The sequence below is a fragment of the Cornus florida genome, unplaced genomic scaffold (genome assembly GCF_030987335.1).
Source record: "Cornus florida cultivar Cherokee Brave unplaced genomic scaffold, ASM3098733v1 CherokeeBrave_3.0.0_Hap2_Chr01, whole genome shotgun sequence".
NCBI lineage: Eukaryota > Viridiplantae > Streptophyta > Magnoliopsida > Cornales > Cornaceae > Cornus > Cornus florida.
Genome location: NW_026775571.1, coordinates 113,293,981 through 113,316,058, shown reverse-complemented (window position 1 = coordinate 113,316,058; position 22,078 = coordinate 113,293,981). Strand labels below are relative to the sequence as shown.

Genomic DNA, 22,078 nt, shown 5'->3' with positions numbered 1-22,078 from the left:
CGCATAGATTTTAGTCGGTATATCCATTTTTTTTTTCTTCATATTTTTCGAATGCATATATATATATGTAACTCGTAATTTTGTTAACTCAAACCACACTGGTATAAACAAATGCTTACATAATTTCTTCACAAATTTTTTTTTTCACTTGTCCAACAATAGATGTGCAATATGACCATATAATTCCGAACATATAACAATTTCTGGCATACACACACTATGTGTACCACAAATTCACAATAAAGATTTAACATGCATCTGAATCCCAGCATTTGCTGAAAGTCTTACAGCCAACTTAAGTTGTAGTATTTTCTTAATTTAATACTGTATTGGATATTAGGAAATTTAGGAGAGAAGACTAAGAGGTTCGCACGTACCCTCGGGAAGTGAGAGAGAGGGATCTATCAACGTGAGAGCATGAATGTAAAAAGCGCGTCCTATTACATCGGAAGTGGGGGTCCTCACCACCACTCATTTAAACCGCGGGAATGACAATGCCGCCGTCACCGCCGGTGACAGTTATTCACTTACCGATCGCTGCCGGCGGTGACACTGTGGGCCCACCCCAAAACTAATAAAACAGAAAAACCAAGAAATTGGGACCACCAGAAAAAAATAAAAAATAAAATTGAGGAAAAGAAACAAGAAGAAAACAGAACACACAGTTTGTGGGAGTGGTCTGTGGTGTCCCTGGCGTAAGGGTTAGAGAGAGAGAGAAAAAAAAAAAAAAAAAGAAAAAAAGAAAAAAAAATAAAGGTTGGAGAGAGAAAATCTAGAGAAAGCTGTCTCCTCCTTCAGAGAAGATGGTCGAAGAGAGGTTTCTCCTCTGAGATCATCCTGAAAAGGGCAGCCAAGAAAAACCAGAACCCTAATTTTTATTATTATTTTTTCCTTGCTGCCTTTTTGAGTTTTAACAATCCCTCCTAACTGTCATTTTCTTCAAGATTTGTTTTTAAATATAATTTCCCGAGAAAATTATACATATCACCATCAACACAACAACAACGTATATTATATCATTGACTGCTCTCTTGCCTCTTCTTTCTGGTAATTTTTTTATCTTTTTCTCAACATTTCATACCCTTTTGCTTTTTCTTAGATTGCTTGATCAGGAGGGTATTCTTTGATTCTTTTGTGTTGTGTCTTGTGAATTACTCTTCTTTGGGATCTTTTGACTTTCTTCAGATTGTTAACATTTTTTTTTTTTTTTTTTTTGTGCGTGTGTGAAATTTGCAGCTCTGGTTGAACATTGGAGATAATTTCTTGAGCTAGGTTATGCAATTGAGGGAGTTATTATAACCTAAAACAAAAAAATTAGAAAGATGAGGGACCCCAATTTGCTCATTGGTTACAAGAGGCTGATGAATTTTCGTTTCTTTGTACTATAGTTTTTGCCTTGGTAGTGAATTGTGTGTCAATATATACATATTATTATTATTATTATTATTGCTCTTGTAATTTTACAATCTGTTAAGCGTCTGAGAAATCTCAGAAGGGGGTGTTTGGCAAAAATAAATATAAATATAAAAACCTGGCGATTCTGAATAGAGTCCTGGCTGTCTGCGGCCCAAGCACTGCGACTTAGGATTTCTCGAGCAATGAGGGATAGATGGAACACCTACGGAGTCCAGTTGTTACATTTTATGCTATTGATTCTTGTTCTGGAAATTCAAGGATGTTGGTCTCTTAATTCTGAAGGTGATTTGTTCTTCACATTGTTGATAGCTCCTATAATGGCATTGAATTTATTTGTCAAACATTATTGATTTCTATTATTGATTGCAATTAAAATGGAATTGCAGGACTGACACTGTTGGAATTCCGGGCAAAAGTGGATTGTGATCCGTATAGTGTTTTCGCAAATTGGAATCCTAATGATAGTGACCCATGCAAGTGGTCAGGTGTTTATTGTGTCGATGGCAAAGTACAAATGCTGTGAGTGCTTGTTATTTTTCTCAAATTCCTTCTTTTGGTAGGTAAGTCACACACGCACCCACTGTGTCCCGTTGGGGACTCAAACCCTGAACTTTTCATTTGGAATGAGAAGGAAATACTACTTATTAGACTAAGCTCTTGGTATTTTTTTCAAATTTCTTTAGTCACATTGATTTCAAAATTTTAGTTCCCTGCATGTGAGTTGATGTATTATTCATTGTAGGCAAGTCTGTTCATAGTGTTGCATTATTTGAATGGGAATTTGTTATTTGCTTTTGTGTGTAGGGATCTCAAAGGGTATCATTTGGAAGGGGTACTAGCCCCTGAGCTTGGGACGCTCACTCACCTAAGATCTCTGTAAGTAATGAATATGTTGATTTACATTATATTTGCAATTTGGTGTTCTTTTTATTTTCTTTTTTTTAACTCCGGCTAAGCTTCTTGACCTATCTGCTTACTGATTATTTAAAACCCCAACACATGGAATTTGAAGGTGTTGGCAAAACCTAAAGTGTCAAATAGTCTATCTACGAAGAAGAATCAAATAGTGATTCTTTGTATAATTTATGTGGTAGAAAAGGTATTAAGCATCGATTTTGATGTTTAATTAGGCTAAATGTACAAGCATGAGGGCTGAGTACCTTTCAGGATTATGCTTACTGCATCTCGAAGAGTGAAAGAAGACATAAAACTAAACACTACTTCTTATGGGTTAAGATATACAAGGGACAACTATGAGCCTTTGTGATAGGCATACACCACAATTATATAGGTTAACCTCTTTCTAAACCATCCTTGCCATTGTTATCTTAATATTGATTGCATTATTACATCTAGATGGGATCATTGGACCACTACACCTATATTCTTTCTGCAATTCCGGCCATTTTAATTTTTCATATTTCTCCTTCCCCTAGATTTCCTCAAAAGAACTGTCTCAACTCATAGCAATGTAATCATTCCTATTAACAGCTGGTGCTATTATTCGTCATCAACTTACATATGTAAACTATCTTAGCCAGCTTCTCATCATTTTAACAGACCACTGGAGTGATACCCATATTATTAGTATTTTCTATGTCCTCATTTCTGATGTGATACATCTCAACTGTCTTGTGTCAAGTTTTTTTTTTTTTTTTTTGTTTCCCCCTCATAGCATCTTTGCCATGAAATAGAGCTGACTTAGTGGTTGGTATCTAGGACAAAGCTGGCTCAATATAAAGCAAGGCCTAAGGAAAAATCTTTAAAATGAGGCATTTTTTATTGTTAATAAGTTAGTATAAGTAACATTAATTAACACTTATTTTGATTTAAAATTCATTCTTGTTACTTTTGACATGCATTGATTTCCACATGGGGCCTTAGACAATAATCTTTATGGCCTACTAGTAAAGCAGGCCCAGGTGTAGGACACATGACACTTCAAAGGAAGATATCTATCTCAGGCACAGAGCATTAACTCTTTTTGCATTTATATTACAGCCTTAAACTTTATGTATATCGAGTGAAATGATATTGCATAATTGCACATTTGTCTGTGTAGTGTAACAGTAGAACTTCCAGATGTCTTCTAATATTAGCTTGACTAACTTTTGATACACTTAAATATGATACAATTTCGCAAATGTGAATCTATTTTAACCATTCGTATACCAATTCATATTGAAGCTATGTTGAAGACATAGGTTAATTCTGAAAAAGATAATTGATCCAATTCCGATCTGGTTGAAGTTCAAAAAACAATAATAATGCAGCTAGGCTTTCTAATTATAATAACTATACCTGGTATGGATATCAATATGTGCAATAATGAACCTTACTATGTGGCAATTATGAATTTATAATCACTTTTCAATTTGCTGTGGTGAAGAGTGCATGATATAGTTTTAAACTCAGGCTTGTCCCTCACCGTTACACATAACCTGAGGACACTTTATTTCAACTAATTCATCTATATTTAAAAACAAAAACAAATCAGGTTTTGTTGATTTTGTGGACTTAACTACAACATATTTGGACAATATTAGCTTATCTGTTTTAATATCTTTCAGGTAAATGTTTTGACATTTACAAATTTTCTTTGTTAGATAATGTCACTTGATATGAATCCCCATGATTGTATAGATCTGCTACTGGGTATTTTATAAAGCTTATGAATTATTCTGGTTATGTGTCCTATTTATGCATTAACAGTGTACTTTACAAAAACCGGTTTTCTGGTGGCATTCCTAAAGAGATCAGAAGGCTTACAATGTTGGAGGTATTGGACTTGAGGGATAACATCTTAAGTGGAACTATTCCAGCAGAAATAGGGGGACTGCAGTCACTAAGGCGCTTGTGAGTCCATTGGTTAATTGGTTTCAGGGATTTCAATTTTTTATTATGTAGGCTGTAAATCCCATGTGGCTGGACTAATATTCATATTATACTCCAGGTTACTTTGTAACAACAACTTTGAAGGCAGCATTCCTCAGGAGCTTGCAAAGCTCAATTTCCTTTCCGAATTGCAATTTGACGAAAACCTTACATTTGCTGTGGATGCTGGGATCGGCTGTGTAAATAGAAAATTTGGACACTGGTAAGATATTTTATTCCTTTGGACTCTGTTGATATTCTGGTCCTTTGCTACATTTGTATGCCATTTTGCACATCAACGCCGTGATTGACATGTTTGAAAAAAGTTATAACTATGACATTTTAAAGGGCCGTGGCATTGGACATGTTTCAAACACCGAGAATTGTCAGATATCCCTGGACATGTGTCCTATACAATTTTTACATTCTCATAATTTAAAATTTAAAATTATTAATGTAGGACAGGTGGCCAATATTTCTTTGACATTTGTTAATATTTGACCAAAAAACCTTGGAAGATATAACTTCCTTTTAGCATGGATAAAATATAATTGTGAAGACTTTTTATTTGATTAGTATAGTTGTAAAGAAAGATAAAATTAAAGTTAGTAACTTGAGAATTTATACATTCTAACATGCTCCCTCACATATGGTCAGATTTTCGTGTGTTATCTTTAAGAGTTACAATTTCCTAAGTGATAGTGAGGTTTGAACTTAGGATCTTTCCTGTTTTGATACAATGTAGATTACCATCTACTCTAAAATCTTAAGTCACCCTTTCTTGTCTTTCAACATTTCCATCTCGAGATTCACATTCTTGATGCACTCACTTTGTTTTATGAATGTTGTTTCTTAACCACCCAATATTCTATCTTGTAAAATACCGTTGGTCTAATAGTTGTTTTATAAAATTTGACTTTCAGTTTTGGCTGTATGCTCTTGCTATGTAATGCTTATTGCGTTATGTTTACATAGCCAATTCCAAGTTTGGAGAAAAGAGGAGAGTTTGTTAAATTTTGAAATCATGTCCTCTCCAGTTTGTAATCAATAAATTAAATGTCATATTAAATATTTGTTTGAGCTACTCAACTTGAGAGAGAGTCCACCCAACTCTCCTAAATTGAAAAGTCTATTATGTATCAGCATCAGCTGAAGTCATTTATAGAGTGACTCTTGTTCTCAAGTGATTTTAGTTGCTCCTATTTGAATGTACTTCGCTCTTTGTTATTAATTTTCTAAATTAATGTTCTAATTATGAGGGATTAACCAAACTTCCTTCTTGTTTTCTATTTTCTTTGGATTTTTACTGTTCGACTAAGCATATATCTTAGTTGTCTTCTTTTCTGATCTTTTAATGCTTTTTGGACAGCATCTGGCAGAGTAGTTTGAAACAACTGAAGAAAGCAGATTCCTTCCTAATCCCGATTAAAGATGCACTTATTAATTACCTCAATGTGTTTCCATTGTATGGAATCAATATCTTTCACCACTCTTAATTTTACTTTCGTTTATCAATCATATGTTTTCTCAGTATAGTTTATTTATGGAAAGTATATGCTCTTCTTTCAAGGTTCAAGTTTGGAAAGCGCTCCTCCTTGCACAGTGATGCATATAATTGCTATGATAATTTATATAGTAAGTAGAAACAGTATGTTGAGTCTTGGATCCTAGAGCATCCCAGTTTATGCTTTTGAGAGAAATGACATTGGTTCTTGCTTTCAGTAGATCCGCCCGAAGCACACATAGTCCAAAATGTACAGAACCTAGTTAATATGGTAAGGCGTAGACTGCTTCAACAGTCCAGTAACCTCGCTGCTGCCCCCGCTAGTGGCGGTCCTCCACCACCACCTGAACAGACAATTTCTCTTCCAACTACCCGAAGTAGTGGGTCCTTCCCTGCTGTGCCAAAAGGAAAGAAGGGACAACTTCCTCCAGCAACAACATCAAACTCTGATGGCCAGTCTACTGATTCTGTTGAAAATACTGATTCTATTGAAAATACAGATTCTAAACAGCCTACAGCTGCTGGAAATTCTTGGAAATATATAGTCGTGATTTTAGTTGTGCTTCTCTTGCTAGTTGTCGCTGCAGTAATGGTCTTAATGTGTCGAAAACGGGCAGTGTCAACTATAGGTCCTTGGAAGACTGGACTGAGTGGACAGTTGCAGAAAGCATTTGTTACAGGTAATATTGCTACATGTAATACAAAAAATTGCTATATATTGTGGGTGTGTGTGCATTTGCTTTAACTTTCGGGAGAATATATATATATATAAACAGTGCTAAGCTGTATACAATTTCCGCTCTGACCTGGCCAGTTGTCCTGGTGATTGATTCAACCCTACACCATACATAAGTAGGAAACAGAGGAAGGTGGAATATTGTACATGACTTGGGCAAAATGATTGGTTTATCTGGATATCAACACTAGTTGTCAACCCCAATATTTTAAATAATGCCTGAAGAACTATTATGGCATGTCTGCATATCCCATGGAAATTAAACTGCTCAGAGTTGTGTTGTACATGAGATTTGAAGTTAGAAATCCATCACAGTGAACAGGGGCGTTGTAGAAAATGGCAGCTCTCATCAAGTTTTTTAAGAATTGGAAGTGTTGTATCTTGAAAACCTAAAACATCTTAACAATTAATTGCGTGATGGTCTCTATTTCCTACAACAGCCACATGTTGGGGATGGATTTATACTTCTTAATGCTATACAGTACTCAATTACTCATCACTTAAGATCTTAGCTGATTCCTGAGCCAGCCTAGAATTACTCATCACTTGAATTCACTTGGCTTCATTCTAGTAACATCCCAATATTTTTGCGTTGGCTGGATGCCCATGGTATCATTTTATTCACAATCTGACGAAGACTGAATCACATGTATAATTAAAACATGCAGGGGTTCCAAAACTGAACCGAGCAGAGCTAGAAACAGCCTGTGAGGATTTCAGCAACATTACCGAAACTCGTCATGCCTGCACTGTATACAAGGGGACACTATCAAGTGGAGTTGAGATTGCAGTTCTATCAACCAGAACAACTTCTATTAAAGACTGGTCAAAGAGTTCAGAAATGACATACCGTAGAAAGGTCTGTTGTTTTGGTTGTCAAAAGAAATTCAGCTTGGTGTGGACTATGAACCATGTCAATCAATGCATGCCGTAATTTATCTGCTCCACTTTTATGTTCTTGAATTTCATTTAATTTTGTTCATTCTCTACTTTCTGTAGATCGATACACTGTCACGAGTAAACCACAAGAACTTTGTTAATCTTATTGGCTACTGTGAGGAGGAAGAACCTTTTGCTAGAATGATGGTGTTCGAGTATGCTCCAAATGGAACCCTTTTTGAGCATCTACACGGTAATTATTAGTCATATTTGCCTTCAGTAGTGGTGACTTGAGTAAAGTTGGAGGCTTCATCTTTTGAGAGGCAACCCCTGGTTTTTGTTTGTTTTTCCAGTGAAAGAAGTTGAACATCTGGACTGGAATGCGAGGGTGAGAATAATCATGGGTACAGCTTACTGTCTTCAATACATGCATGACCTGAATCCTCCCGTGGCACATACAAACCTGACTTCAAATTCCATCTACCTGACGGACGACTATGCTGCTAAAGTAGGTTTTTCATACTATTCTTTGACAGGCTTCATGTTTTTTTTAATTCTTGTATAACATTAAGAAAAATATTTCTCTGCATTTTCAGATTGCAGAGATCTGTTTTGCAAAACAAGATGCACCAAAATCAAGGATCTCAGGAGAAATTGAATCGGAGCATTCTGAACTGCCATCACATGCTGATCCAGAAACAAATATCTATAGTTTTGGAATATTGTTGCTCGAAATCATTTCTGGGAAGCTCCCCAACTCAGAAGAACAAGGTCCTCTTGAGAACTGGGTAAGCTTCAAATATAGTATCTCGGTATCTCCATTTTCAACCGCCCTTTGTTTTTTGTGCTTTTTTTCGATAGATTGGTATTATGGTATTGAAGTTCTTACATAGTTCTACCTAAACAAATTATTATGAAATTATCAGGCCGCTGAATACCTGAATGACACGCGGAGCATCAGCTACATGATTGATCCTACCTTGAAGTCCTTCAAAAACAACGAGCTTGACGTAATATGCGAGGTAATCCAAGATTGCATTCAACAGGATGCAAGAAAGAGACCAACTATGAAGGAAGTCACTTCCAAACTTAGGGAAGTAATTGCTGTGTCACCTGATGCGGCGACACCAAGACTTTCTCCCCTTTGGTGGGCTGAACTTGAGATCCTATCTGCAGAGGCAACTTAAGTTACTGTGTTTTCTATGTTAATGTCAGTCGAGTGACTCTCCCTTTGTATCAATATTTCGTGTTTAACTCTATATTTTGTCTCTCTCTCTCTTTCTCTTCATGTTGTTGGGATGATTCATTCTATTTAATTCTTTCCCCTATTGTTTCCTCACTTCCTACCATAAAATACGTGTGGCGCCTTGCCCGCGCCCACATTTTATACCCCATACATGTAATTTTGTGATCAAAGCTTGGTATGTAAAATTAAGATTCAAGTCCTGCAGTGAATATCTCGATATTGAACATTATTTTTTTAATATAGATCGTTGTAAAATGTAGACCCTTGTATATGTTTTGATATAATTCAGACTGTTGTTTGTGCTCGAAATTCTGTTGTAGTTCTGAAATTGGATTTTGTTGTAATCTTTGATCATAGCAATATCATACTTGGTTCCATGTGTTCCTTCTAATATTTGGTCCCAATCTTTCTCATTTTCCAGTTAAAGGGCTGTGGCAATTTTAGCAATAAAGCTTAGGTACTGTTGGCCTTCATATTCTGGTTGCCACATTTTTAGCTACTTGATATATAAAAGTACTGTGGCTTTATCGTCTACATGAATAGAACCCACCCAGTGAAAGCCAATTCTATTATCAAACATTGAACAACTATATCAAGTGTTGTCTCATGATCAAGGATATTCGAGGGTGTTTTATTTTTATTTTTTTTGGGCTTATTAAGAAATTTTTAACTTTTTATTACATCCACAAAATTTTTGCCCCTCTAATTAGACTAACTTGAGTCTCTGTGTATAAATATATATATATTTGTGGAAGATCAATGGACTCAGAGACGATGGGATGTCTCTAGTTTCTCTTTCTCCCTGATAAAAATTGATAAATTGTTCTTAAAAACTTCTTCATTCAAACACATATGGACTATAGAGATACAAACCTAAACAACTTAGCTGCAGGACTATACAATACGAAAGCAAACTCTTGAGATATACAAAATTCTTTACATACACTAAAACATAACTTGAGAGATACAAAAAAAAAAATAATAATAATAATAATAATAATAAATAATAATAAATAATAAATAATAAATAAATAAAGCCTCTGAAGCATGGTAGGAACTAAGAAATTAAGCATGTTTCCTGTCTCTCTGCTTACCCCAATGGTGGACGCAAAGCTCAAGCTTCTTGGTCACAGCTAGAAACTCCACGGCTTGAATTGGTGTCAATATACTTGACAGCTCCTTCAACGTACTCAGCCTCAGCCCATCGGCCTCCTCCGGTAGTTCCGGCATGCCCCGTGCGTGATCGTCGAGAGCCTTCTCCGTGACACCGTTTAACTCAGTGGGTGGACTCAGCTCCTGCACAATCCTGGCCAAGGGCTATGCCTTCCTGCACGCTCGCCAACTTCCTGGACAGCTGCTCTTCTTCTAGGATTGTCTTCATCTGTAAAGCACTCACCATGTGAAGTTGCTTCCCAGAGAGCTCACGGAGGTCACCTCTCCTTCTGCCTCCTTGGAGGAAGGCGGTGAGTTCGGTTTCCACATTCGACCCCCAAAGTGCGTAGACGAGTCGGATGAATGAAGTTGGTCTGCACCCACCAACCCATGACATAGACTTCTCCAGTGAGGAGCACCAAGTGGGTGAAAACAAGGCAGTGATGTCTCCGCAGGCAAGCTCCTTTCGCTTGTCTATGTAGTCCTGAAAGTGTTGGATTGTCTTCTCAGCCAGTTGAACCAGTGAGGCTTCGTTGTCGTGGCTGTTTGAGTTTTGGCTTAGGGCTTGAAGTAGCTCTGAGAGGTCTACTTCTTGAAGCTTCATCCACTGTTTCTAAGTTCAATAAATACTGGCTCAATATTGTGTGCATATATGACAAAAGACGGGGAAGGATATCATGTGCATGGGCTTTGTGCTTGTTTGCATTGTAATAATATGTATCAGAAAATCCTCCGGCTCCCGGTACAGTACCAAGCCAATGAAAATTTCTCATTTCCTTATAATAGGAATTACAATTTTCTATTGACTGGATACTAAATTCTCGTACCTCCAATATTTTTCTATCTATAGCAGAAAATAGTAATTGAAGTGTTACTACTTTCTGCTATAAATGGATAGATATTATGACAATACAAAATAGCACAACATATATTATATATGCACTCAGTATTGTGCCAGTAGTTATTACTGTTGGGTTTTAAAAACCGAAAAACAAGTAGAAATTAAAAATTGATCATCAATTAAAAGAGAGGTTTTGATCTCATACCTGATTAGAAAATTAAACTTGAAATACCTTTGAGAATTCTTTATCGCCCTTTGAGAAATCCAAAAAAATAGAGCGCTTTATCCCCTTCTGAAAGTTGAATAAGGGTTTTAAACCCCTATGTATAACAACAACAGGGAGGGACGGCTTCTCTTCAAACAAGCATATCTAAATCTCCCTTTCTATCATGGAAACTTAGATATCAATGGTTAGAAATAAATCACACCAAATAAGTTGGAAAATCACAATCCAACGGTATAAAACCATACTCCCAATTAGACCACCAAATTGGAAAGTACAAACTCAATCCATCAAGTATCAATAATCACATTACAATCTTACTTTATGAAACGTAGTGCATAGGACCATAAAATAATTTTTATTATTTAAATATATATATATATAAATTCCAACAATCTCCTACTTGGTCCATGCACTCTAAGTTTTATAAAATGACACTATGGATCGCAACACACTTTATAAAACTCGAGTGGCCACTCATTTTTATTTAGAAAACACAATTATCGAAATTGATGGATTGAAACTTTAGAACACTTTCCTCCATAAATTTCCTCAATAGTGGATCATGAATGCGTAGACAAGTAATATATTAGTCTAAACAGTTCCATGGTCTCAAAACCGATTCTATCTAGGATTCAAGCAAATATAGTGGTTTCTACTGTATTTCATGAGATATGCAAACTGCATGTGGTCTAAACGCACAGCTTACTATCCGTCCTGCTTTATACCATCGCGGTATGTCACCTGGACATATTACAGCAAACCGCCAATCTTCTATTCAGTGTGAGGGTTTACCGATATGGAGCCAATCTCATATCTAGCCCAAGCTATTCTCATAGAGCGTTAACACTCCCACAGGCAAACTTTAGTAGTTATGTTTGGATTTACCAATGTGGTGCCAATTTCACATCTAGCCCAAACAACTTCATAAATGCAACACCACTCTCAGGCAACAAGAATAACACGTGCACATATCATATACAACAATGTAATAATAATAATAATGATGTATCATAACTTTATTTTCATGCAAATAACTGTCACCATAAGATATAAATAAACTAAAAGAAATAACTGCAATGTAACATGATGTAATAGAGAAATCAGACATCATAACACAATAACTCTTGAATACCCATCCAAATCACGTGCTCTTTAAATATTTTTGGCTGAAGACCTTTAGTGAGAGAATCTGCAATCATCCTTTCTATATCTATATGGGGAACCTCAATAATACCTTGTTTAACCTTCTCGCACACGTAAAGGTACTTTACATCTATGTGCATATTACGCTTGGTCAATTTTTCATTTTTCACATATTTTGTGATAGCTTCATTATCACAAAAAATTATCAAAGGCTTGTGTATAGAGTCCACAACCTTTAAATCCGCAATAAACTGTTTTAACCACATAGCACGTTTGGTCGCTTCATAACAACTGATCAACTTTGCATTCATAGTTGAATCTGTGATAATAGATTGCTTAAAGCTTTTCCATAATACAACTCCCTGAGCCAACATAAAAATATATCCAGAAGTGGATTTTCTACTACTTGAACAACCTGCATAGTCCGAATCAGAATAACCAACTATCTCCAAACAATCTGATTTCCTGTACACCAAGATAAACTCTTTTGTTCTCTGAAGATACTTCAAAACTTTCTTCACAGTCTTCCAATAAGCAATACCTGGATTTTGCTGAAATCTTCCAAGCATCTCAACCACATAACTAATATCTGGTTTAATGCATGTCATAGCATACATCAGACTTCCAACTGCAGACGCGTATGCGGTGACATCAATTTTACTTCTCTCAATCTCATTCTTAGGACATTGTTCCTCTGAAAAAATATCCCCTTTAACAACTGGAACCTCACCAGGTGCACAATTTTCCATCCCAAAAGTTTTTAAAATTTTATTAATATATACCTTTTGAGATAAACCAAGTGTGCCTGTCGTGCGATCTCTATGGATCCTAATACCCAAGACAAACTCAGCATTGCCCATATCCTTCATATCAAAATGACTTGATAAAAAATTCTTCGTATCATGTATTGCAAGAATGTCATTGCTAGCTAGTAAGATATGATCAACATATAAAACAAGAATAATAAAACGACTCCCACTGACCTTGAGATATATGCATTTGTCTCCAACATTCTCCTTAAACCTATAGCTAGTAATCACTTCATCAAATTTCAAGTACCACTGTCGTGAAGCTTGTTTGAGCCCATAAATTGATTTATTTAATTTACACACTTGATGTTCATGTCTCTTAACCACAAAACGTTCAGGTTGAGACATGTATATCTCTTCCTCAAGGTCTCCATTAAGGAATGCTATTTTCACATCCATCTGATGCAACTCAAGATCATAATGTGCAATAATAGCAAGAATGACTCTTAAAGAATTCTTTGATGAAACTGGAGAGAAAGTCTCAGAGAAATCAACACCTGGCTTCTGCTTGAAAACTTTAGCCACCAATCTAGCTTTATATCTATCAACATTTCCAAGTGAATCCCTCTTGGTCTTAAAGACCCATTTGCACTCCACCGCATTGCAATCTGTAGGTAAGTCAGCAAGCTCCCACACCCCATTAACATCCATAGAGTGCATTTCATCTTTCATAGATCTATCTAACTAGAAGATTCATGATTCTCCATGGCATTATTAAATGAAGTTGGATCTTCATGATCGCTAATGTCAACCTCACTAACATACACCTCAAAAACATCAGGTATAGTGGATCTCCGAGTTCTAGAAGATCTTCTAAGTTGATCAGGCTCATAAAGTGGATTAAAAGTTGAAGCAAGAGGCTGCATATGAGGAATAATTGAAGGGGTGGGACTAGGAGCTCTGAATGGAATCACTGAAGTTGGAACTAAATCTGTAGTAAATGGAATAGGCACAGAAGATTGCTCCTCTGTAAAAGAGAAAGTACGATGATCCAAACTCCCACTGGATTCGTCATTCTCAATAAATTTTGCATGACTGGTCTCAACAATCTCCATAGGTATAGAGGGACTATAAAATCTGTAACCAAATGATCTCTCAGGATACCCAATGAAAGGACAAGTAACAATGCAAGGATCAAGCTTTTTAATATCAGGATTGTACAACTTTGCCTCTGCAAGACATCCCCACACATACAAATGTCGAAGATTAGGTCTACGACCTGTCCAAAGCTTGTAAGGTATTTCAGGAGCTGCTTTACATGGCACCCTATTAAGAATATAAACTGTCGCTTTAAGAGCTTCTCCCCAAAAATTCTCAAGTAGTGAAGAATGGTTCATCATACTACGAACAGCATCTTGATAGGTGCGGTTTCTCCTCTCTGCAACTCTATTTTGTTCAGGAGAACCAGGTGTGGTATACTGTGGCACTATACCTTGCTCCTTGAAGTACGTGATGAAAGGACCATGATTCACACCCTCTTGGTCCATTCTCCTATAATACTCACCACCTCGGTCCGATCTTATAATTTTAATCTTTTTGCCTAACTGTTTTTCAACTTCAGTTTGATATATCTTAAACATGTTAAGTGCATCGGACTTTTCGTGTATTAGGTACAAATAAGCATACCTTGAAAAATCATCAATAAAGGTAATAAAATACCTTTGTCCTCCTCGAGAAGCGATAGGAAACGGACCACAAATATCTGTGTGAATAAGGTCCAATAGATTAGATGACCGACTAGCCTCAAAGTTGGGTTTCTTCTGCATTTTCCCCTTGACACAGTCAGCACATAAATCAAAATCTGAAAAATTTAGTAGTCTTATAATGTCATCCTTGACCAAGCGTTCAAGTCTCTTTCGAGAGGCATGCCCCAATCTCCTATGCCACAACATAGATGAATCATTTCTAATAAAAGTACGTTTTGATCCGAAAGGTATCGAATCCACAGAAAAACAAGAAGCAGATATATGAAAATCATCCAATAATAACTGATATAAGCCATCAACTAAACAACCATATCCAACTATATTATTACCATAATGAATAGTAACTGATCCATCACCAAAAGAAAACCGAAAACCCAAAGTGTTGATGCGTAAATCCTCATGACTCGAAAGGACGGCGTTTACCTACAAAATAAAAGGACGTCACTTCAAATGGCACCGGTGGGGTGCCAGCCAAGGACCCTCCGACGATCAAATTAGTACTTGTAATCGTATCACATAATAACTATGTATCTTTTGTTTAGGAGTTTTTTCTCATACCTTTATTGCCCGGTAGGATTTCCTTCTTATAGTCGCTCTCCCTTGGTTTATTTGCGGGATCAGAGGAAATCCGTCTGTGCAAGATCAGAAGAAATCTGTTCATTGCCATATTTGTAGGGATATGATTAGACCCTTTTGACTTCCTTATGCTAGGATTATCCTTACCCTGTTGAACCACGTCGTCTTTCATTATCCTGGATAAGAAATATCATCATTCTTATCTAGTGAAATCGTTATATTTGATAACGAAATATTATCGCTCAAAAGTAGAAGAGGTCTGGTCAACATTTAGTTGCCTTTTATCGTTAGGTCAAGGTAGGTCTATTTTTCACTATCAGTTGCCCTCCATTCCCAAGCTTGCTTGTCTAGCTTTGGGAATGTAAAATTTTTTTTTTTTTTTTTTACCCTATGAACAGTACCCCTGTTCATATGAACAGTAGAAGACTTTTTTTTTTCCTTGCCCTGGAACAGTACCCCGCAGGTATTATTCCCGCGGGTACTGTTCATGTGAACAGTATAATTTTTTTTTTTTTTTTTTTTTTTTTTGCCCTAGGAACTCTTCCCTCCCTCGGGTACTATTTTTAGTACCTTTGGGTAATCTCCTCGCGGGTACTATTTTTAGTACCTTTGGGTACTCTGCCCCTGAGTACTATTTTTGATACCTTTTTTGGTACCCTTGGGTACTCTTCCCTTGGTAAGGGAATAAATTGGACGAGCTTCACTCAGGTCGTCACTCCTTTAATAAGGGAATTAAATTTTACGAGCTTTACTCAGCTCGTCCCCTTTAGTAAAGAATTTTTATTTACTATCCCTTATAGTACGGGGATATTAATTACGGGATTCATTCAGCCCCGGTCCTTGTAGTACAGGACATTTTTTTACTATCCCTTATAGTACGGGGATATTGATTGCGGGATTCATTCAATCCGAGTTCTTTTAATACATGACATTTCTTTACTATCCCTTATAGTACGGGGATATTGATTACGGGATTCATTCAGCCCATCCCTTTAGCAAAGGAATAAATTTTACGAGCTTCACTCAGCTCGTCCCTTTAGTAAGGGAATTAGGTTTTACGAGCTTAACTCAGCTCGTCCCTTTAGTAAGGGAATTAATTACCACATAGGTATAACACGTGAGGGGGAGGATCATTTTTTGACCTAACATTTATAGGTTAAGTCTTGATCTCTGATGATCATACTTTCGTCAGTTAGGCCCTGGTCTTGGTCTCTGATGACCAGACTTGGGGTGACCGGGCACTGATCTTGGATGACCGAGCCTTTGTAAACTTTGGGCAATCAATTCTTAATCTTGGTTAACTGGGCCTTGGTTTTGGATAACCAAGCCTTGATTTATGATAACCAAGGGTTGTACCCTTCCCGGCGTGTAGAGACTTACCTGGTTATGGTTTCGGAGGATTGAGCACCGGTCTTAGATGACTAGTGCCCCCGAGGGGTCACTAAAGGAAAGAGACTAAAAACCCGACTAGCTCGATGCACCAAGGTACGTCAATCTTCTAAACCTTGCCATCATATGTAGATCGACGATTGATATCGTGTGATCCACTATTCTATCCCCGTTGCTGGGATCTTGGGTGATGACCCATTCTATGGACGTTTATACAACAGATGGGGTGTCTGGTGCTGCAACAATTTACAGTTGTCTAAAAATATTAAATTGTGTTAGAAAGAATTACTGAAAATTAACCTGCAATGGATTGTCAATCTAAAATTTTGCATAATCTGAAGTCGATAGGCAATTCCTACAAGGGAAGAGAAGTGACGACTATCGTCTGGTAGGTGGAGGCTTAGTGTCCAGCGACTAGTTTGATGCTTGGTGGATAGGGGCGTGGTATCCAACGACTGACAGATGACGGTCTGGTGGCCAGTACCTCGTTGGGTCCAATGATCGCCCTTAACTTAAAAACCTCCTTGGGAATACAGACCTCATGGGATCTTGAGGGACATTGAACTCCTTGGACCTGAAGGCCTTGATACATTCTTGGGTGTAGAAGGCTACCCTGATTGCACGAACGGACGGAGTAATGAGACTCCATTGCTAAAGACATCCTTAGTAATAGAGGCTTTACTAGTAGGTAGAGACCCCCTTGTTGGTGGTGATCTTCTTAATGGGTGGAGACCTACCCATTTATGTAGGTGCAGAAAGACCAGGTCTTAATCTTTAACGATCAGGCCTTGGTAATTAGCTGTTGCCCGATATGAGATGGAGTCTGGTCTTACACGACCAAACCTTAGTAGTAAGGGGACCAAACATCGTTAGATGGAAAACACCATATTGGACGGCCTGGGTCGACGTGCCAAATTTTAATTATTGTCATCGTACACTGGGTGGCATCACGCAACCTACTGTTTTGCCCCCAGTATGATGGACGGGTAATCAAGATGTAGAGTCCCGTCCTTATATAAGAACATGGAAACCCGTTGTCAACTGATGACTTTGGGATGATTTCCATGATCGGAAACTTTCGTCTTGCCGTCTGAGCCAAGTCACGTCGGGATAATTATTTCTTCGAAGAACTAATCGTTCCCACAGACGGCGCCAGCTGTTGATGCGTAAATCCTCACGACTCAGAACGACAGCGTTTACCTGCAAAATAAAAGGACGTCACTTCAAATGGCACCGGTGGGGTGCCAGTCAAGGACCCTCCGACGATCAAATTAGTACTTGTAATCGTATCACATAATAACTATGTATCTTTTGTTTAGGAGTTTTTTCTCATACCTTTATTGCCCGGTAGGATTTCCTTCTTATAGTCGCTCTCCCTCGATTTATTTGCGGGATCAGAGGAAATCCGTCTGTACAAGATCAGAAGAGATCTGTTCGTTGCCATATTTGTAGGGATATGATTTAAGATTTTTGACTTCCTTGTGCTAGGATTATCCTTACCCTGTTGAACCACGTCGTCTTTCATTATCCTGGATAAGAAATATCATCATTCTTATCCAGTGAAATCGTTATTTTTGATAACGAAATATTATCGCTCAAAAGTAGAAGATGTCTGGTCAACATTTAGTTGCCTTTTATCGTTAGGTCAAGGTAGGTCTATTTTTCCCTATCACAAAGCATTAAGTCTTGAAACTGAAAGTAAATTACGCCTAATAGTAGGAACATAAAAAACATCCTAAAGCTCTAAGGAAAAACCAGTGTGTAACACTAGCGAAATCGTCCCAACAGCTGCAACATAAACCGCATCAGCATTACCCAATACCAATTTCTCCTCAGCCCTGGGTTTTCTCTAGCTTCGAATTCCCTGTGATGAACAAGAGTTATGAATAGATGCACCCGTATCAATCCACCATGTATGATTAGGCACATTTACAAAGTTGGATTCAAATATTACCATAGTAACTCCCATACCTGCTTTGTTTTTCTTTAACCAATTTTTGTAGCTATAACAGTTTTTCTTTTGATGTCATTTCTTCTTACAGAACCAGCATTCATCATTTGCATTTGCATGCTGAATGCATTTTCCTTTGTTGTCCTGCTTTTCATTTTTCTAAATTGTCTGATTCCCTTTCTTGCTGCCTTTCCACTTGAAGTAATTCTTGCTTTCACTGCTTATGGCAAGATGAGCTGACTCAAATTTAGCACCCTTGAGCCGCTCTTCCTCGGTCACACAAAGTGCCAATAGCTGATTAATGTCCCATTTTGTCTCTTGTGAATTATAATTTACCCTGAAAGCATCAAAAGATCTAGGAAGAGAATAGATCACCATGTAGACAAACAACTCATCATCAAATGTGATTCCCTGCTCCCTGAGACCATTAACCAACTTGCATATCTTATAGATATGCTCCCTCATTGAACCACTACCATCATAAGTAAATCAAGAAGCGCCTTGGCAGTATCAAATACAGGAATACCACCACGAATAGTCTCACCAATAAAAGCACGGATCAACCTAATGGCTATGGTATTAGCTTTAGTCCATTTAGCATGCAACAACTTTACTGCTTCAGAAGACTCTTCAGTAATTGCAACGAGTTTCTCCTCATAAAGTACGAACTTATAGTCCAAGAAACCCAACATAATATCAACACTTGTCCTCCAAGTAGTATAGTTCGAACCATTCAATGGTTCAATCCCTGTGAGCTGTCTTTGAATAGTGGAAGCATCCATAACTGTAATACATGTTATATCAAATAACATAAAAATGAACATATAAAATAATATGTTACAGCTTTAGGGATTATTACTTTAATTCGTGCTTGGGGTTTTAAGCCGAATTTATCAGGGTGTTTTACTATATGTAAAATCGTCCACCCTGCGGGAACATATAAAATGTAATCTAAAAAACACCTTTTAGCAGAATTTTAGATTTTATTTTATCCCAAACTTGCGATCAAATCACAAATAGACCTATTTGATTATACTTAAATTGTTGCTAAACACTTCCACTACCTTTTGGCAAGAGGGTTATTCAGTTATAATCCAAGCACTTTCAAATATTCTACTCACTTATCCCACACTAAGACATTGATCACATTTTGGCAGAACAAATACCCTCATGTAGGTAAGTGCACTATGAGACCTCAATAAAACCAATGCCTTAAAATTTCAAAAAATAATAACCTCTATGAGCGTGTCACTTTTTAGTAGGCATCACTCACTTTGACTATTAATTTTGAAACGGTCACTTTACTGGTCCTCATAAACCCCAATGAAAGACCTTATCTTTAGAAGTTTCATTTTAATCAAGTTCAAATTTATTTATTTAGTGTGCATAAACTAAACCAAAATATGGAACAAATACCATAAATTAATTATATAGCATTGGATAACACCATTAAAATTATATATATATCCCTCTCTATATTATACACAGTATAATTTTCACAATCAAATTTATTATTATTTTTTTAATTTCTTGTTCAGCGTGCTTACTGATTAAGGAAACAAATTATAAATCACATAACAAATTGATTCCTTAAACTTTAACAAATTAATTCATACTAACATCTCGTTAGGTGTGCATGCAATACTAATTAAAACAAACCGATGAAATGCATAGTTGGGCGTGCAAGCAATAATCATGTAAAGAAACCAACTGATATATACTATACATATATATATATGTATGTATATATATATATACACACACACACACTTATATAGCAAATTCATTAATTTTGTTTCTCATCTCGTTCGGCATGTACAACAATACAAAACTCTTACTGCTGTATTCCAGACTAATATATTACTTGAAACTTATTGATACTTAAAACAATCAAAAAGTTCTCTCGTTCGGCGTGTAATAAATAACAACAACAATCAATTGATTCGTGTATATAAATCAGTGAATTCGTGTATATATAAATCAATTGGTTTTTAAACAACAATTATTATAATATGAAATTAATTCATACACGAATATCCGGAAAACAAACACAAAATCTAATCCAAACAGTACAAAACTCATGTACACAGTTTGCGATCAATATAAATTTATTTATTTATCCTATCTTTAATTTAAAATAATCTATAATGTCAATTTTAATTCACTAATTTTTTTATTTTTTTTTTTCTACAAACCCTAACCTGGCTTTGATACCAATTGTTAGGTTTTAAAAACCGAATAACAAGTAGAAATAAAAAATTGATCATCAATTAAAAGAGAGGTTTTGATCTCATATCTGATTAGAAAATTAAACTTGAGATACCTTTGAGAATTCTTTATCGCCCTTTGAGAGATCTGAAAAAATAGAGCGTTTTACCCCCTTTTGAAAGTTGTTGATACGATAAGACTGAATAAGGGTTTTAAACCCCTATATATAACAACAACAGGAGGGACGATTTTTCTACAAATAAGTATATCTAAGTCTCCCTTCCTATCATGGAAACTTAGATATCAATGGTTAGAAATAAATCACACCAAATAAGTTGAAAAACCATAATCCAACGGTATAAAACCATACTCCTAATTAGACCACCAAATTGAAAAGTACAAACCTGCGATACCCCCGGATTTCCGGATGCGAGTTGGCCAGGCCCACGCCCGATTACCCGAGGATATCAAATCAATTAGCAATTAACGAACACAGAATACAATATAGAAAATGGGAATGAATAAAATTTTACTGAAAAGAAACTAAATGAAAATCCTTTATTAAAAGCTTTAGAATAAATCTTATAAATAAGAACTAGTCTGTTACATCCAACTTCTCCAATTATAATACAACTCGGGAATCCATCTGGTGGACCCCTAATCAAAAGCCAATACTGGAAAGCGAACAACTAAAAAAAAAGTCCACTGCTAAACCATGAAGAACCCCCTACATCGTCGGTAGAATGAGTAGTCGTCTCTGCTCAGCACGAACAAGCTCTAAGACCTGGAACCGTCCGTTACCTGAAAAATAATAGTAGGTCAGGCCCACGAACAAGTTCTATCCTAACTACAATCCAAACAGAAACCCGATACGCAGATACATCCTAGACGTCTCAATCATATATATATAGTCCGTAATAGATACATATATATCCACACTACAGGACTCTCACTAACTATGCTGAGGGTCTCAACCTGAATAGAATGTAACATGCAATACGCACCTGAGTGGGCATGACTACCTAAGCCTAACAGGGTAAACCTCAACCAGCATAACTAGCTACGCATCCTACTGCATATACGCACCCTAACCGTCGACTATGAGACTCAAGTTCAGATCGCGGTACCATAATTTATATATATAAATTCCCATCCAAACCAATGTAGTGCCGCTCAACTGATTCGTTGTCATGACACGACATAAAATTAGGATTTAAGTGTTTTAATTAAATCCCTACTCCAATTATATATATAAGTTCCTTCCAAATACAATGTTGAGCCGGTCAACTATTCGTTGCCAAAACACAACATATAATTAGGATTTAAATATTTTAATTAAATCCCTATCCTTCCTATTAACAGAAAATATAAACAACCATCCAATATGTCGTTCAACTATTTTAGTTGACAGGACATGAAACC

At 36.6% G+C, this 22,078-nt stretch overlaps 1 protein-coding gene and 1 pseudogene across 2 annotated transcripts; one reads left to right on the top strand and one right to left on the bottom strand.

Moving 5' to 3' along the window:
• Positions 1–490: 490 nt before the first annotated feature.
• LOC132314972 (protein MALE DISCOVERER 2-like) lies at positions 491–8,964 on the top strand. 2 transcript variants are annotated; one of them, XM_059813742.1, is made up of 14 exons: positions 491–1,047; positions 1,237–1,698; positions 1,803–1,935; positions 2,221–2,292; positions 4,129–4,272; positions 4,370–4,513; positions 5,660–5,755; positions 5,861–5,925; positions 6,016–6,474; positions 7,199–7,389; positions 7,530–7,662; positions 7,763–7,917; positions 8,006–8,197; positions 8,336–8,964. In XM_059813742.1, the coding sequence occupies exons 2-14, from the start codon at positions 1,599–1,601 to the stop codon at positions 8,594–8,596; spliced, it is 2,145 nt and encodes a 714-aa protein (XP_059669725.1). In that variant the 5' UTR covers positions 491–1,047; positions 1,237–1,598; the 3' UTR covers positions 8,597–8,964. The 2 variants fall into 2 exon arrangements, with proteins under 2 accessions (XP_059669725.1, XP_059669719.1); XM_059813736.1 differs by having other exon boundaries at positions 6,013–6,474.
• Positions 8,965–9,449: 485 nt separating this feature from the next.
• LOC132281050 (protein DELAY OF GERMINATION 1-like) lies at positions 9,450–10,411 on the bottom strand (annotated as a pseudogene).
• Between the last annotated feature and the right edge of the window lie 11,667 nt (positions 10,412–22,078).

Coding starts and splice junctions, on each gene's coding strand:
- LOC132314972 (XM_059813736.1), top strand. CDS start 1,599: ATGAGGGATAGATGGAACACCTACGGAGTCCAGTTGTTACATTTTATG. Junction 7,918..8,005: donor CGGACGACTATGCTGCTAAA/GTAGGTTTTTCA, acceptor CTGCATTTTCAG/ATTGCAGAGATCTGTTTTGC. Junction 8,198..8,335: donor AAGGTCCTCTTGAGAACTGG/GTAAGCTTCAAA, acceptor TGAAATTATCAG/GCCGCTGAATACCTGAATGA.